Source organism: Bufo bufo, chromosome 1 (assembly GCF_905171765.1).
Source record: "Bufo bufo chromosome 1, aBufBuf1.1, whole genome shotgun sequence".
Classification (NCBI taxonomy): Eukaryota; Metazoa; Chordata; class Amphibia; order Anura; family Bufonidae; genus Bufo; species Bufo bufo.
The window spans coordinates 608,087,950-608,105,112 of record NC_053389.1 but is presented as its reverse complement, the minus strand read 5'-3'; the positions used below and the strand labels follow the sequence as shown (position 1 = coordinate 608,105,112).

Sequence of the window (17,163 nt, the reverse complement as noted above, 5' to 3'; positions counted from 1 at the left end):
TATTTCCTTTTTTGTCCATCAGAGCTTAAGTTTTGGGATTATTTCAAGTTTCCCACAGCTACAGGACTCCCAGGAATTTTCACTAAAACAAAACAGTAAGGTCCTCGTAAATTAATTGCCTCCTCCGGCAGTCCATGCACCATACTGAAGTCTACTCCACAGCATAGGTTTCAGTCATCATTTATACCAAATTCTGGTGTAAATAATGATAAATGTCTCGGGGCCGATGGTGCCAACCACACCCAGCCCTTGCCATGCCCCCTTTACAGAAACTGGAATAGGCAGCATAAAAACGTGGCAGTTACAACTAAATCCAGTTGGAATGGAATTTGAAAAGTTGCAAAAACAGGTGACTTTTTAACACCAAATCAATAGTGTAGAGGGAAGTTCTTATGAATATAAATATATATATATATATATATTATATTAAGCAACAATTTATATACTAAGTGCAGAGCTGATAAACACAGTATACCGATTTATATCTGAATAGGTCCCCATTCACCACCTGTTCTCCTCTGTGAAACCTTTCGCAGGGAATTCAGAGATGTCATATTATTATTATATATTATTAATTCCATGGCGCTGTGCATCCAGAGCGGTTACACAAATATAAAAATACAAGAAACAAGAAACTATTAACAGACTGTTACAGAGGGTTAGAGGACACGCAAGAGCTTACAATCTATAAATATTATAGATATATTAAAATGTAACATTTTAGGTTTTTATCTTGGCTTGAATAAAGGGCGTGCGTGGCCAAAATTGAGTTTTAAATGGGTTGGGAGAGAGCTGCAGCAGAAAGAACACACCCCTTGAAATAAATCTAGCAGAACAATTGGAGTGATCTCTGGATCCATGTGAGGTACAGGGCTGGTTCTAGCGTTGTTAGAAAGAGATTGACATGTCCAATATGATGTGTGATTTCCATTTTTAAATTAATCATGGGATAACTCATTTATTGGAATCTGGTACCTTGGATTCTTCAGCTCTAAACATAATATAGCAGGTAGCTACATAAAGATCGTTTACATGTGAACAATTTTCGTATTTGACTACAAATGATTTTTGTATGTTTCTTTCCATCTTAAGGGAAGAAAGAACTATACTGGAAGCTGCCAGCAATGGTGCCTCTACCTCTGTGGGTCTGGTCGCAAACATTGCAGCCAATTTAATTGCATTCACCGCCTTACTTCAGTTCATCAATGCTGCTTTCTCCTGGTTGGGTGGAATGGTGAACTATCCAAAACTCACACTACAGGTGAGGAAATAACAGCATGTTACATTTTACAGTTTGAGCAATGCAAAAAAAATGATATGAACCAAAACTTGTCTGCAAAGGACAAAGTCCTGATGAAGTGGAGGTAGTGGGACTACTCTTGTGAGATGGTTTAGAAGATGGTATATTAAATTGTCCAGCAAATGTTAAAGCTAGTTAAACAAGGTAACGGAGAGAACATTCTAGGCTATTGACTGAAGAACCCAGCACTATAGCACTACAGTGTGTGTGTGTGTGAACGAGGAGACCAGAGAGGGAGAAATTCCAAAGTCTACTAGTTGATTAGCAATGAGTTTAGTTTTCATAGATAGAGTTAATATATAACAGTCTCATAAGTCTGACGAACTAATGTTAATTGTGTTTACTGAAATAAGATGACAACTTCTGGGGAAGGGTTAGGCAGTGTGATCTTTCTGATGGAGGTCACTGACTAAATGTTATTCATCAATCCATTAGTTATAGTATTTGCACATGTGCGGTATTAAACTTTAGTGTAGCAGCATGGGATATTCAAATGCTTCAAAATGTTACAAATAGGTCCTATAGTCTTGGTAAAACACCTTGATCTTTGTGCTCATGCACACTGGAGTATTCAGTGCCTGTGCCCGCCAGGATCAGCGGGGCGCTGGTAGGCAAGGGTTGGCTGGGCTCCTTCAGATGCCCTGGTTACAGTGGAAAAGTGCAAAAATAATAATAAACAAGAGGTTTTGATCACCTATTGTGCCAAAAAGAATATGGCAATGCAAAGATATTTTTTTGAAGTTTTTATTGTTTTAAGTATTAAAACATAAGAAAAACTATATAAGCTTTGGTATCATAGTAATCATACTGACCCGCAGAATAAAATTAGCATGTTATTTTTACTGCACAATGAACACCATAAAAACTAAACCCATAGAACAATGGAAGAATTGCAATTTTAATCCAATTCCATCCCAATTGGAATTTTTTTCCAGTTTCCTATTACATTGTATAAAATATTAAATGGTGCCACTAGAAAATATTACTTGTCCTGTAAAGAAAACAAGTCTTTATGTGGCTATGTGAACTAAAAAAAAATGATGGCTCTTAGAAGGCTAGGAGTAAAAACCAAAAATGACAAAATGGAAATTGGCTGCCAGGAAGGGGTTAAAAATACATATGAATCGATGGTAATTGGTTCATATCATATGTACAGTACAAGTGAATACAATGTGGTGAAGTTAGACTTGATTGCACATATGGGTTTATAGAAGATCTCTCAGCTCTCCTGTCTTTCGTCATTCAGATGACCGTCTGTTTTTTGCTGTCCGCTAATATGCCGACCTGTTTTTATGCGGGCAGTTCAGCATGTCCACAGAAAAACGGATTGCGTTCCGCCTTTTTGTTGACCCATAGACTTCAATGTATAGGACATGTTTTATATGTATTGCGGGGCCGTGGAATGGATCAGATGCGGAAAGCAACATACGGCCGTCATTTCATTCTGTCACCATATCACAGTCACTAGTTTAACGTTTATCACTATCATGTAGAAAGTATGGTGGTATTATATACCCACTGTATTTTAATGGAATATGGCACTTTATGACACCATTGGGAAGGAGAAGAAATAATGGATGGAGACAGCACATCCTCAAGTTAAGATTTTTTCCAGATGCTAACATAACATGAATCTTCACTTGAGGACATGCTGTCTCCATCCATTTTTCTTATCTTTTGCGGATCATCTGATCAATGTGGGGTGGCTTACCACTCCTCGGGAGACGTGCACCCATCATCCACCAAACTAGACATGCTGTCCTCCTTTTTTTTTTTAAAGCATTGTAAAGGAACATTATGACACTATTATTTTGGCATTATTATGGCAGTTTGGAAGATTGTGGGAATCCCTCCTGTTTATCAACATGTCAGCACTTGTCCCAAACTGAGAGGGACAGCATCCTTGAACTGAGAGACCTGGTTTATCACTCCAGCCGATCACTATGTGCCTAGGCCAAGATGTCCGCACTATTCAACTTTGCGTGTGCTGGTGGTTGGGAGAAAAAGATAAAATGGAATGACAATAAGAGGTGCTTAGAGTCGAACCTCTGCACGGACATGTTGTCTGATGAAGAATCACTTGTACTGCATGTGAAATTGGACATCACATTCCAGGCATAGACGCACAAACAGTGTCTACACAAATCATCAGAAGGCATTTGCAGGGCATTGGGTTACAAGCTAGATGTCCAGTTACAGGTGTTTTATTGACCTCACATCACTGCTCTCAAACGCTATCATGGTGCACAGCAAGACGGCAATAGAGGCGGGAATGCATGTCTATCCTCTTCAGCGATGAGTTCTGCTTTTGTCTCAGACACAATGATAGCCGGAGATTTGTGAACAACATCATGAGGAGACCTTCACAAGGGAACGTCACACCAGTCCTATTCCTGGGATTATGGTATGGGGTGGCATAATGTACAGTAGCTGAACCCCTCTAGTCTTCATTTCAGATACAATAAGAGCTCTGTGATACATTGGTTTGGTTGTGGAACCAGTTATACGGCCATTTCTCCAGGAGCCGTTTTACAACAGGACAACGCCAGGCCGCTTCTTGCTCATGCTGTGAGCAGCTTGCATGGCATAAACATATATTGAAACGGATCTTAATAATTTGCGTGCCCAAGTGCATTCAGCGTGGCAGAACATTCTTCAGACAACCATATTAGCCTCATTGATAGCATGTCAAGGTGTGTAAGTGCATGTACTTCTGTGCGTGGCACTCATACTCAAAACTGAATACATCAAGATGCTTTGACTATTTTGTTTCCATTTTTTTTATCATTTGCATAGGGCCAACATTTCTATGAATCCTTTAATTTTCATAATTTCATAACTTTTCCTTCTTGGTATTTCACTGTTCAAGAGTGTGTATGAGATATATATTTACACACACACATACTGTATGGTATATGTATATATGTCTCAAAGAAGACATTAGATCATAGTTGTATGTTTTAACAATTCAATGCATCATCTTTCATCTTCAGCTAATACTGTCCTACATCTTCATGCCTGTGGCCTTTATGATGGGAGTAGAATGGGATGAAGCGGGTCCAGTCGGTGAGATGTTGGGCACAAAGATAATTCTCAATGAGTTTGTGGCATATCGAATACTGGCTGACTATAAAGATAATCGTCTGCAAGGTCTTGAGGAATGGGTAGATGGATCCAGACAGTGGATTTCGGCAAGTACCATATAATATAAATTACTGCGATATACATTGTCTTTGACTGTTTTGTTATACTTTAATAGAAGAAAAGAGAAAAATAAAAATATTTGCCAGTTGTGGGACCAACTAGTTTTCATTCTGAGGATAGGTCATCAGTTATAAAGTCTTGGGAAAAACCCTTTTAAGATGTGTTCTCATAATAAAGTAAAAAAGGTTCTCACCATGCATGGTTGTGCTTAGACCCCAGACTTAGATATCCACCTGTTGAAGAGACTATTGATGTAACTTGTGCAAAATAGATGCCATTTATGTTTGAAGGCACAGTTTGAGTGTAAAGATGGTTTTACAAAAATGTAAGATAAGCGCGTTTCAGTGTCAAGATGGCCACACATACCCCGATCCAATATTGAAGCAAATGTAGATCACTATAGGTTTCTATTGAGATTTAGGCAGAACTGCGGGGGAAGTGGACAGATTGTGTGGTCCACATTTTGTGGCATTAGTGAAGGAGTAAAAAGAGTGAAATTTACCTAAGTTCCTGTAAAACTGATGCAGAACATTTATGGTGTGAACTTTCAGATGAAAAGGCCACCCTGTTGATGATTTCAGTTTGACGTGTTGCTGATACTTTCATGTTTGTTTGTTTTTTATGCATGTGACTTAAAGCAGTTGTGTTTTACAGGAGCGAGCAGAGGTCATCACTACATTTGCTCTTTGCGGATTTGCTAATATCAGCTCCATTGGGATCATGCTAGGAGGGCTGTGTAAGTGTTTTTTTTATCATAAAAATGAGCATGTTGAAGATAAAATACAATATCCTCTATTTTGCATTTCATTTTTAATTTATTTCACAAACTCATTTTTATTTTTATTTGAATGTCTCAGCCTCCATGGCGCAGGAGCGTAAAGGTGACCTTGCCAAAGTAGTGGTTCGGGCTTTGATGACTGGAGCGTGTGTATCATTTGTTAATGCAGCCATTGCAGGTAGGTGTTTTATTGTCGAATTTTAATTATTTGCTGCTTTTCCTAGTCATGCAAATGTCAGGATTTTTTGCATTACCAATATGTATTGTTAATAGTTATATTTGCTTTTCTTTTGTCTGAATTTTAATGTGTTGAGTAACTATTCCTAGCATAAATGGTATCTTTCTATTCATACTAGACTAGAGCTGAGCCATTTATCATCATTTGCTAATTAAATATCACCTCCTGTAGTTTAGCAGTATTACTTTATGTTGCAGGAATTTTGTATACACCAAGAAGCCTAGTAGACTGCATACCATTTCTTGGAAGCACAGAGGCTTATGGGAATAAAACCTATAATCTTTATGTCTGTTGTCAGGACATTTATGGGAGGTAAGTGTGACTAGTAGAGATAATTTTTCAAAAATTCGGTTTGCCGAATTTTTAGGGAAAAATTTGTTTTGATCCGAATTTATTTGCGGTGAATTTAGTTAAAAACCGTCTATTTCCTGGCTTCAGAGAGCCTTTATAGTGGTGTAGAACACTGTGCCTTGCAGTAACATGCATAGGGAATCTGCTTTGGTAGTGAAACAATACTGTGAGTCCGTATAACATGTAGATGACAGGCGTCGCTCTTAGAATCACTGCACACTTCACTTATTTGGGCAGTCATGGGGCCAAAACTGACCAAATAACTCAAGTATGAACTCAGCCTTAGGCCTCTTTCACACGGGCGTTGCGGGAAAATGTGCGGGTGCGTTGCGGGAACACCCGCGATTTTTCCGCATGAGTGCAAAACATTGTAATGCGTTTTGCACGCGTGTGAGAAAAATCGCGCATGTTTGGTACCCAAACCCGAACTTCTTCACAGAAGTTCGGGCTTGGGATCAATGTTCTGTAGATTGTATTATTTTCCCTTATAACATGGTTATAAGGGAAAATAATAGCATTCTGAATACAGAATGCAAAGTAAAATAGCGCTGGAGGGGTTAAAAAAAAATAAAAAAATTTTTAACTCACCTTAGTCCACTTGATAGCGCAGCCGGCATCTGCTTCTGTATTCTTTCTTTAGGACCTGGGTAAAGGACCTTTGATGACGTCACTCCGGTCATCACATGGTATGTCACATGATCTTTTACCATGGTGAATCACCATGGTAAAAGATCATGTGACGTACCATGTGATGACCGGAGTGACGTCATCAAAGGTCCTGTAACTGTATTTAATGCTCACCATAGGTCCTTCAACAAAGGAGACACAAGGAGATGCCGGGCTGCGCGAGCAAGTGGATTAAGGTGAGTTAAATTATTTTTTTATTTTTTTTAACCCCTCCAGCGCTGTTTTACTATGCATTCTGTATTCAGAATGCTATTATTTTCCCTTATAACCATGTTATAAGGGAAAATAATAATGATCGGGTCTCCACCCCGATCGTCTCCTAGCAACCGTGCGTGAAAATCACACCGCACTTGCTTGCGGATGCTTGCGATTTTCACGCAACCCCATTCATTTCTATGGGGCCTGCATTACGTGAAAAACGCACAAAGAGGAGCATGCTGCGATTTTCACGCAACACAAAAGTGATGCGTGAAAATCACCGCTCGTGTGCACAGCCCCATAGAAATGAATGGGTCGGTATTCAGTGCGGGTGCAATGCGTTCACCTCCCGCATCGCATCCGCGCGGAATATTTGCTCGTGTGAAAGGGGCCTAACAGGTCGATGTTTGCGCCAAGAAGAAGCGCACTCTTTTTACACCGTCGTCAGCTGATTCCACATAGATGTCTACAGAACCTGTTCTATTAAACGCGTATACAAGTAGAGCCCCCGTGACAGAGTAGAGAGGGTGTTAGCAGTAAGTTTTGTGTCGACGTCACTGATTATTTTGCCCTTTCTCTGATCCGTCAGAACAATAACTCCCAAAAAACGGATCCTGTCTGTTGAGCATCCGCCTTTAGAATATATAACTGCACCGCTGAACGGCAAATATATTTTTTCTTTTTCCACTTATACACACCACAAAAGGCTTTATAACATATAACTGCACAGCTGACCGGCAAATATATTTTTTCCACTAATACACGACAAAAAGGGCTTTAGAACATATAACTGCACAGCTGATCGGCAAATATATTTTACTTTTGCCACTAATGCACGACAAAAAGGGCTGTAATGTGCTTTAGCACTTCACCACACAACGGCTAATAAGCCCCTTTTTCCCACTAATACAAGCCAAAAAATGCTTTAGAACATATAACTGCACCGCACAAGGGCAAATAAGACGTAGAAATATTTCCTTGTAATAAACCCTGTTAATCCCTGTATCAATCAGCACTTGCACCCTAATAAGAATGGTTTGCTGGAATTACAGAGCTGTGTAATGGCAATTTGGATCCTCAGTCAGTGCTGCAAGGTATAATAGGAATGTTCCTATTACCCAGGCTGTAACCTCACCTACTGAACCCTGTTCAACATAAAAGCTGTGGAATGATTCCTCCCTATCCTTTCCCTACACCTTGAGTAATCTTTCCCTGCACTTGTAAATCATTTTTTTAGCACAATGAAGTTTTTTCTAACACTGTCCCTAGCGCCTGCAGAAGTCTCTCCCTGCACTAAGTACACTGGTAAATGGCTGAATCCAAGATGGCTGAGGCTATTTATAGGGCTGTGACATCACAGGGCTGGCTGGCTGCTGATTGGCTGCATGCATGGTATTATGGGTGATCCCTCGTTCCCTGAATTCCTTTCTCCATGTCCTCACACGTGCAGCAGCCATTTTAGGAAGAAATGCAATTCGTTACCACGAAGTGTGAGGAAATTCGGCTTCAGTGCAAATTGAATTTTTCCTGAAATTCGGAATCGAATTCCACTTCGTCAGCTTCGATTTGCTCATCTCTAGTGACTAGCATATACAGTCCTGATCAAAAGTTTAAGACCACTTGAAAAATGGCAAAAAATCATATTTTACATTGTTGGATCTTAACAAGGTTCCAAGTAGAGCTTCAACATGCAACAAGAAGAAATGAGAGTGAGACAAAACATTTTTTGAGCATTCAATTAATTGAAAATAACGATTAAACTGAAACAGGCTGTTCTTCAGCTGATCAAAATTTTAGGACCATATGCCTTTAAAAGGCCAAATCTGTGCAAAGATGTGGATTCATTGACATTTTCTGTCAGGTAGTCACACGTTGTGATGGCAAAGGCAAAAAAACTCCCTTTTTGAATGTGGTCGGGTTGTTGAACTGCATAAGCAGGGTCTCTCACAGCGCGCCATCGCTGCTGAGGTGGGACGCAGTAAGACAGTCATTTGGAATTTCTTAAATGATCCTGAGGGTTATGGAACAAAAAAGTCAAGTGGAAGACACAAAAAAATTTAATCAGCACTGAGCCAGAGGATCCAATTGGCTGTCCGTCAAGACACTGGACGATCCTCGACCCAAATTAAGGCCCTTACTGGTGCTAACTGCAGCCCCATAACCATCAGACGGCATCTGAGACTGAAGGGCTACAAAAACAAAAAACGTCTTCAAAGACCTCGTCTCCTTGAACGCCACAGAACTGCTCGCTTGGACTTTGCAAGAGAGCACCAAACATGGGACATTCAAAGGTGGAAGAAAGTTTTATTCTCTGATGAGAAAAAATTTAACCTTGATGGTCCTGATGGTTTCCAACATTACTGGCATGACAAGCCGATCCCACCTGAGATGTTTTCTACGTGCCACAGTAGAGGGGGCGCCATAATGGTCTGGGGTGCTTTTTCCTTCAGTGGAACAATGGAGCTTCAGGAAGTGCAGGGGCGTCAAACGGCCGCTGGCTATGTCCAGATGTTGCAGAGAGCATTCCTCATGACTGAGGGTCCTCATCTGTGTGGTAACGACTGGGTTTTTCAACAGGACAACACTACAGTACACAATGCCCGCAGGAATAGGGACTTCTTCCAGGAGAATAACATCACTCTTTTGGCCCATCCTGCGTGTTCCCCTGATCTAAATCCAATTGAAAACCTTTGGGGATGGATGCAAGGGAAGTTTACAAAAATGGACAACAGTTCCAGACAGTAGATGGCCTTCGTGTGGCCATCTTCACCACTTGGAGAAATGTTCCCACTCACCTCATGGAAACGCTTGCATCAAGCATGCCGAAACGAATTTTTGAAGTGATAAACAATAACGGCGGAGCTACTCATTACTGAGTTCATGTTTGGAAGTTGGATTTCTGTTTTGGGGGGGTTTAGGGGTTTTCTGGAGGTGTGGTCCTAAACTTTTGATCAGCTGAAAAACAGCCTGTTTCAATTTATTCGTTGTTTTCATTAAATTGAATGCTCAAAAAATGTTTTGTCTCACTCTCATTTCTTCTTGTTGCATGTTGAAGCTCTACTTGGAACCTTGTTAAGATCCAGCCATGCTAAATATGATTTTTTGCCATTTTTCAAGTGGTCTTAAACTTTTGATCAGGACTGTATCTTAATCACATCCTAATTACAAAACAAGGAATTGTCTGGTAATCACATTGTTTAGACTACATTCAGACAACAGTAAGGCCTTTTTCACACGGGCGTTGCGGGAAAAGGTGCGGGTGCGTGGGGGAACATGCACGATTTTTCCGCGCAAGTGCAAAACATTGTAATGCGTTTTGCACTCACGTGAGAAAAATCGGGCATGTTTGGCACCCAAACCCGAACTTCTTCACAGAAGTTCGGGCTTGGGATCGGTGTTCTGTAGATTGTATTATTTTCCCTTATAACATGGTTATAAGGGAAAATAATAGCATTCTGAATACAGAATGCATAGTAAAATAGGGCTGGAGGGGTTAAAAAAAAAAAAAAATTAATTAAACTCACCTTAGTCCACTTGATCGCGCAGCCCGGCTTCTCTTCTGTCTCCTTCTTTGCTGATTGCAGGAAAAGGACCTGTGGTGACGTCACTCTGGTCATCACATGGTCCATCACATGATCCATCACCATGGTAAAAGATCATGTGATGGATCATGTGATGACCGGAGTGACGTCGCCACAGGTCCTTTTCCTGCAATCAGCAAGGAAGGAGACAGAAGAGAAGCCGGGCTGCGCGATCAAGTGGACTAAGGTGAGTTTAATTTTATTTTTATTTTTTTAACCCCTCCAGCCCTATTTTACTATGCATTCTGTATTCAGAATGCTATTATTTTCCCTTTAACCATGTTATAAGGGAAAATAATAATGATCGGGTCTCCATCCCGATCGTCTCCTAGCAACCGTGTGTTGCTTGCTTGCGGATGCTTGCGATTTTCACGCAACCCCATTAATTTCTATGGGGCCTGCGTTAGGTGAAAAACGCACAAAGAGGAGCATGCTGAGATTTTCACGCAACGCACAAGTGATGCGTGAAAATCACAGCTCGTGTGCACAGCCCCATATAAATGAATGGGTCATGATTCAGTGCGGGTGCAATGCGTTCAACTCACGCATCCGCGCGGAATACTCGCTCGTGTGAAAGGGGCCTAAGTGTTTTGCGGTCCACAAATTGCAGATCCATAAAGCACAGATACTGGCTGTGTGCGCTCTGCATTTTGCACAGGGCCAGCCTTATATAGAAATGCCTATTCTTGTCCGTGACAATAGAACATGTTCTATATTTTTTGTGGGGCTGCAGAACAGAACTACGGATGTGGACAGCACACAGTGTGCTGTCCGCATCTTTTGTGGCCCCATTGAAATGAGTGCAAAATTGGGGAACGGATGTGGACACAGAAATACTGTTGTGTGAATATACCCTTAGTCGAATGCAGTGAACAAAAAAATCACAGCTAAAGTAAGTGAGTCGCAGAAAGAAATCCAACTTGCAAGAAGAGTCCAAGGCATTACCAAATGAAGTATAAGCTGCTTTCATTCCACCTTTTTTGAACTTGAGGAAGGCCTGTTTTATTTCCTGGGTGGATTTTGACGGAGCCCACTCCTCAAGATAGTGCACTATAAATTAACGTGGTGCACACGTTCCCCATTTGGGAAGCAGAAAGAAGTCACAAATCAAAGTGCACCCTTTGTTTTTGTTTTTATTTCTCCTAATGCTCGTGTTCATCCTTGCTGCTTTTATAGGTTATGGACATCTTTTGTATATTTTTTTTATTGAATTGCATGTATTATTGTTTCAAATCATTTTTGTAATTGATTTTGACAGTTCTGGCAGACAAGCTCTGTGATGGCTCTGTTTCAGCCCCTCCTTTGTTCTCTTGAAGGATCATCTAAGCTGAATTATGATCAAATCAAAATCAATTTATTATGCAAAATATCTACATGTGTGTAGAGTCTCACAGAGTTTGTGTAGTAGAGCATGCAGTCTGTAAGGCTCCATACTAAAGGAACCTTACACTACCCTCAAGCTGTAGAACAGGGGCACTCAACCGGTGGACTGCGGTCTGAACGTGTGCATGTCCCACTTGCAACTGTATATGCATTCCCAATATACATTTGAATACAATAATCAAGCAGGCATCAGCTCTCTACTAGACCATTCCCCTACCATCCGTGGTTCAGCACAAGCAGGCGCAATATAGTCATATCATAGCGCCTGAGCCACAGACAGCTCTTCAGAGGATGGAGCAGACCTGCTATGCTCTGTGAGAGGCACATTAGGTGGGTTAGTATTTAAATTTGAGGGGCATCACTAAATGGGGGGCATTTAAAGTGGCAGCACTCTGTGTGGAAGGCCACTTAAAGGGACATCTTTCTGCGAGGAGCTTTTAGGGTGCACCATTGTGTGGGGGCCACTTAAGGGGACATCATACTGTATAGGAATGCATTTAGAGAGTATCACTCCGTGTAGTGGGCCGCCTAAGGGGGCATAACTCTGTGAAGGTGTACTTAAGGGTGCAGCATTGTGTGTAGAACACTACAGTGTGTGAGAGGCATTTAAGGCAACATCATACTGTGTGGAAGCACTTAAAGGATATCTCTTTTTGTGGGGGCACTTAATGGGGCCTTATTCTGTGTGGGGACACATAAGGCATCATTCTACTGTGAGGGGGCACTTAAGCGCATCATACTGTCTGGGGAGACTCTAAGAGGATGCCATATTGTTTAGGGAGACACTAAAACGGTATCATACTGTGTCAGGGACACTAAAAGGGCATCATATTGTGTCGAAGCACTAAAGGATCACCCTGCTGTGAGAGGAGATATCATACTGAGTGTGGGGGAGGGGGCACTAAGGGGCATCATACTCTGTGGGGGCACTAAAGGGTCATCATACTGTCTGAGGGGCACTGATTGTCTAGGGGGCACTAAGAGGCATCATTGTCAGGTGGCACTAATGGGCACACTCTTACTGTGTTAAGCACCTAAGGGAGCATCCTTACTGTGTGCAGAGGCCCTAAGGGGGCACCATTACTGTGTGAGGGGCACAAAGAAGATTGGGTGGGATTAGTGGAGTGGCTTATTGTTGCAATGAGCTGGACCAGGGTATGCACTCTGACGCCAAATTATGCAATGGCTGGGTCAGGTGTAGGTGATAGTCTATAGTTTTGTTTGTGACGTCAATTGCAGCGTGCGCAGGGTACTGTCACAGGGCCCTCCAAGGTGTTATAACTTACGCCCCAGGTTAGGAATGCCAGAGTGGTGTAATGTCTCTGTATTGTAGTGATAATGGTGTCAACGGTGTCTCCTACCTGGGTACGGCTGGACGGCTGGATCCTGGCTCACTTGCAATAAATTGAGTGTAGTGCTAGTAGGAGTTATAGAGGGGTTTCGCAGCAGAAATTGAGATCCAGACTTTTGGTGAAGTTCAAACTTGTCTTTACTGATTGTAACTTTCATCCAAGCAAGATACAGCTTTAGTCTTAGGTCCCAGCAGGTATTGGCAATGGTTGGCAGGAATTTATCTTCTGCTCTCTCATGTACCTGGAGCTTGCAGGAAAAGACGTCTGCTTGTTAGCTCTATACTGTGGCAGAAATTGGCTTCTGCACTCTCTATCTTCTGCTGTCTGGGGACTAACTAGCTGAGGAGGAATATGGCTTTTACTGGGTCTCTGGAACTTGACTCAGTTATCTTCTCAGGGTATGCTTTCTTCCTGTAACTGGAGTTGTCTGCTTGCTTCATCCAGCCGAGGCTGCAGGGCTCAGGCTGGGGATGGGGATCAATGTCTCAGCCGAGACAAGATCCTGGCTTTCTTCCCTATGCAGGGGGACTCCTGAAGACTAACACACAGCCTTCCCCAACAGGGGTGGCTGGCACACTGCCTCTAACTTCCTTCTCTCCCGATGCTGCAGGATATGGGCACAGCCCACTCTGCTCACAGAGGGGGAGCTAAGCTGGAATGAACTATTCCAGCCTAGATGTACTAAACTGAACCTAAGTCCTTGCTAACACATTGCTGCCACCTGCTGGTGAACATGGAAATTACAGCAATATACATTTAACATAGGTTTATAATGCACAGTTGTGAGGATATAATGCAAAATTACATGAGATGAAAATGTAAAGGCTCTTAGGAGATTGTAGCGGGGTAAAAGAGTTTAGTAACACAACTCTGGGGTGTTACATTGTAAAAATAAATACCACAGCCTACTACATGCCACTGTTGTCTCTCCTTACATATTTTTGCCCTCTGATCTTCATCCTACAACGGACCCAGGTATGTGGACCTTTACAAAAAGTAGTTGAGTACCCCTGCCATAGAGTATTATTGGAATCTCTGAGGCTCTCAAAGGATTCTGCTGCAATATCTGCTTTATTTCTGGTTGTTTTTGAACAACGTATGTTTTCCCCCCTATACAGCACTCAAAATATGAATGGGACACTGTCATTTATAAATGGATGGAAAAACGTGACACACTCTACCATGGCTGTCATGAACTGCTGCTTCTTTTACAACAATACAGATTGCCTTGGTTTGTGATCAACGTCATCCGTCTACTAGCTAATGTATTAATGGACAGACCAGCACTGAAAACATCTGCACCAGGCATTGATTAAACACTTTTGGAAAATCTGATATCAGAAGGACTTCAGCCATGTTGACATACAGAACAACAGACATATCAATTATTTATACAGTAGTTTCATTGGATTATTGTAAAACATTGGTAAGTCACCATCCCCCCGCATAACAAAGACCGAGGTAAAGTGGAAGCTTACTTTCTGTTTGCATTATGAAGAACACATTACGTTTGAAGACCTCAGAAAAACTACCTGATTGTATTTTTTTTTGCTAAGATATAACTGTCTAATATAGTGAAGATACTTGTGTATTATATGCATGTAATGTCTGATAATATATAGTTATAATTGTTAACACTAAAAGAAAAGTTAAAGGGGTTAGCCAAGACTATAAAAATGTCCCCCATATGCTGGGCCCGTCACAATGAATATATTTATCTGGCTCCCCGCTCCCTGCGCCACTGCAGCTTCTCCCTTTGTGAGGATGAAAACATCTGGTGTCGGGGGGAAGCAGCCAATGGTAGGCAAGGACGGGGACGAGCCTCCTTATTGTCACCCGAGATGCTAGGGAGGCTCGTCCCCGTCTGCCATTGGCTGCTCCCCCCCCGACACCAGATGTTTTCATCTGCGCACGTGGAGAAGCGGCAGTGCGGGGACCAGGAGCAGCGCAGGGATCGGGGAGCCAGGTAAGTATATTCATTGTGAGGGGCCCAAGCATATGGGGGACATTTTTGTAGTCTTGGATAACCCCTTTAAATGGATGAGGCCACATTGCGGTTTTATTACAGTATAATTGTAGCAAAGTCATGATAAAACCTCAAAAATGCCCCCCCACACAGATTGTACTTACCTTGCTCCCCGGAACCTGCATTGCTTCTAATGTCCGCATGGCCGCCGCTGCATTTCCCCATTGCGCGTATGAAAACATAGGGGGGGGCATCAGAAGCGAAGCAGGTGTCGGGGAGCCGGGAAATTACAATCTGTCTGAGGGGCCCGGGGTATTTGGGGGGGAATTTTTGGGGTTGGATAACCCCTTTAACAAAATAGCAACATGAGGCAAAAGTCACCAGTTCTTAGAGGCTCCTTTAGGCTGCATGCACACTGATGTAAGGCTAGATTCACGTATGTGGTGCATTTTCCATTTTTCTGTTTCGGTATAGGAACAGAAAAACTAAAGAAAATGGAAGCGCCTGGTCTGACATATGATGGACAACAACTAAACACAGTGGCCCTCATTTACTATAATGGGGTCTGCTGGGTTTCCAACATTCTGCCGGACAAAGTACTGCTGCATGCAGCTGTATTTTTGTGCTGCTTTTTTTGCCAGAATCTGCAATGGAGGCCCCCGATTGGAACCGCTACAGATATGAACCTGAGTTAGGCCTCCTGCACACGACCGTTGTGTGCACCCGTGGCCGTTGTGCCGTTTTCCATTTTTTTTCGCGGACCCATTGACTTTCAATGGGTCCGTGGAAAAAACGGAAAATGCACCGTTTTGCAGCCCCATCCGTGATCCGTGTTTCATGGCCGTGAAAAAAATATGACCTGTCCTATTTTTTTCACGGCCAACGGTTCACGGACCCATTCAAGTCAATGGGTCCGTGAAAGAACACGGATGCACACAAGATTGGCATCCGTGTCCGTGATCCGTGGCCGTAGGTTAGTTTTTATACAGACGGATCCGAAGATCCGTCTGCATAAAGCTTTTTCAAAGCTGAGTTTTCACTTCGTGAAAACTCAGAACCGACAGTATATTCTAACACAGAAGCGTTCCCATGGTGATGGGGACGCTTCTAGTTAGAATACACTACAAACTGTGTACAAGACTGCCCCCTGCTGCCTGGCAGCACCCGATCTCTTACAGGGGGCCGTGATCAGCACAATTAACCCCTTCAGGTGCGGCACCTGAAAGGGTTAATTGTACTATCATATCCCCCTGTAAGAGATCGGATGCTGCTAGGCAGCAGGGGGCAATCATGTACACAGTTTGTAGTATATTCTAACTAGAAGCGTCCCCATCACCATGGGAACGCCTCTGTGTTAGAATATACTGTCGGAAATGAGGTTTCACGATCTAACTCAGATCCGACAGTATATTCTAACATAGGGGCGTTCCCATGGTGATGGGGACGCTTCAAGTTAAAATATACCATCGGATTGGAGAAAACTCCGATCCGATGGTATAAAAGGGACTCCAGACTTTACATTGAAAGTCAATAGGGACGGATCCGTTTGAAATGGCACCATATTGTGTCAACGTCAAACGGATCCGTCCCCATTGACTTGCATTGTAATTCAGGACGCATCCGTTTGGCTCCGCACGGCCAGGCGGACACCAAAACGACTTTTTTTTCATGTCCGTGGATCCTCCAAAAATCAAGGAAGACCCACGGACGAAAAAACGGTCACGGATCACGGAAAAACGGGACCCGTTTTTGCCGACCGCAAAAAAATACATTCGTGTGCAGGAGGCCTTAGGGAGATCCTTCCAGCACATAGGAAAAAGGAAACCTGCTCAATGTCTAAATAGTGTACAATGAAGCACAAAAGAATCAATCATCTTGAGGCCAGTGTAAATGCAGCTTTACACTGCCAGATTTGGATTCCCTGCTTATTCCTTGAAGATGTTTCCAGGCTTTAATATACAGGTGAAACTCGAAAAATTTGAATATTGTGCAAAGTTCATTTATTTCAGTAATGCAACTTAAAAGGTGAAACTAACATATGAGATAGACTCATTACATGCAAAGCGAGATATTCCAAGCCTTTATTTGTTATAATTTGGATGATTATGGCTTACAGCTTATGAAA

The 17,163-nt window shown here is 42.3% G+C and overlaps 1 protein-coding gene across 1 annotated transcript in view; it reads left to right on the top strand.

The window, feature by feature from the left end:
* Window positions 1-14,811, top strand: part of SLC28A1 (solute carrier family 28 member 1) — an 81,247-nt gene extending 66,436 nt beyond the window's left edge. The window contains exons 13-18 of the mRNA XM_040415758.1: window positions 1,093-1,261; window positions 4,294-4,491; window positions 5,159-5,240; window positions 5,362-5,460; window positions 5,718-5,832; window positions 14,191-14,811. Coding sequence (XP_040271692.1) covers window positions 1,093-1,261; window positions 4,294-4,491; window positions 5,159-5,240; window positions 5,362-5,460; window positions 5,718-5,832; window positions 14,191-14,311 — 784 coding nt within the window. The 3' untranslated portion in view covers window positions 14,312-14,811. The remainder of the gene's footprint in view (window positions 1-1,092; window positions 1,262-4,293; window positions 4,492-5,158; window positions 5,241-5,361; window positions 5,461-5,717; window positions 5,833-14,190) is intronic.
* Window positions 14,812-17,163: the final 2,352 nt, after the last annotated feature.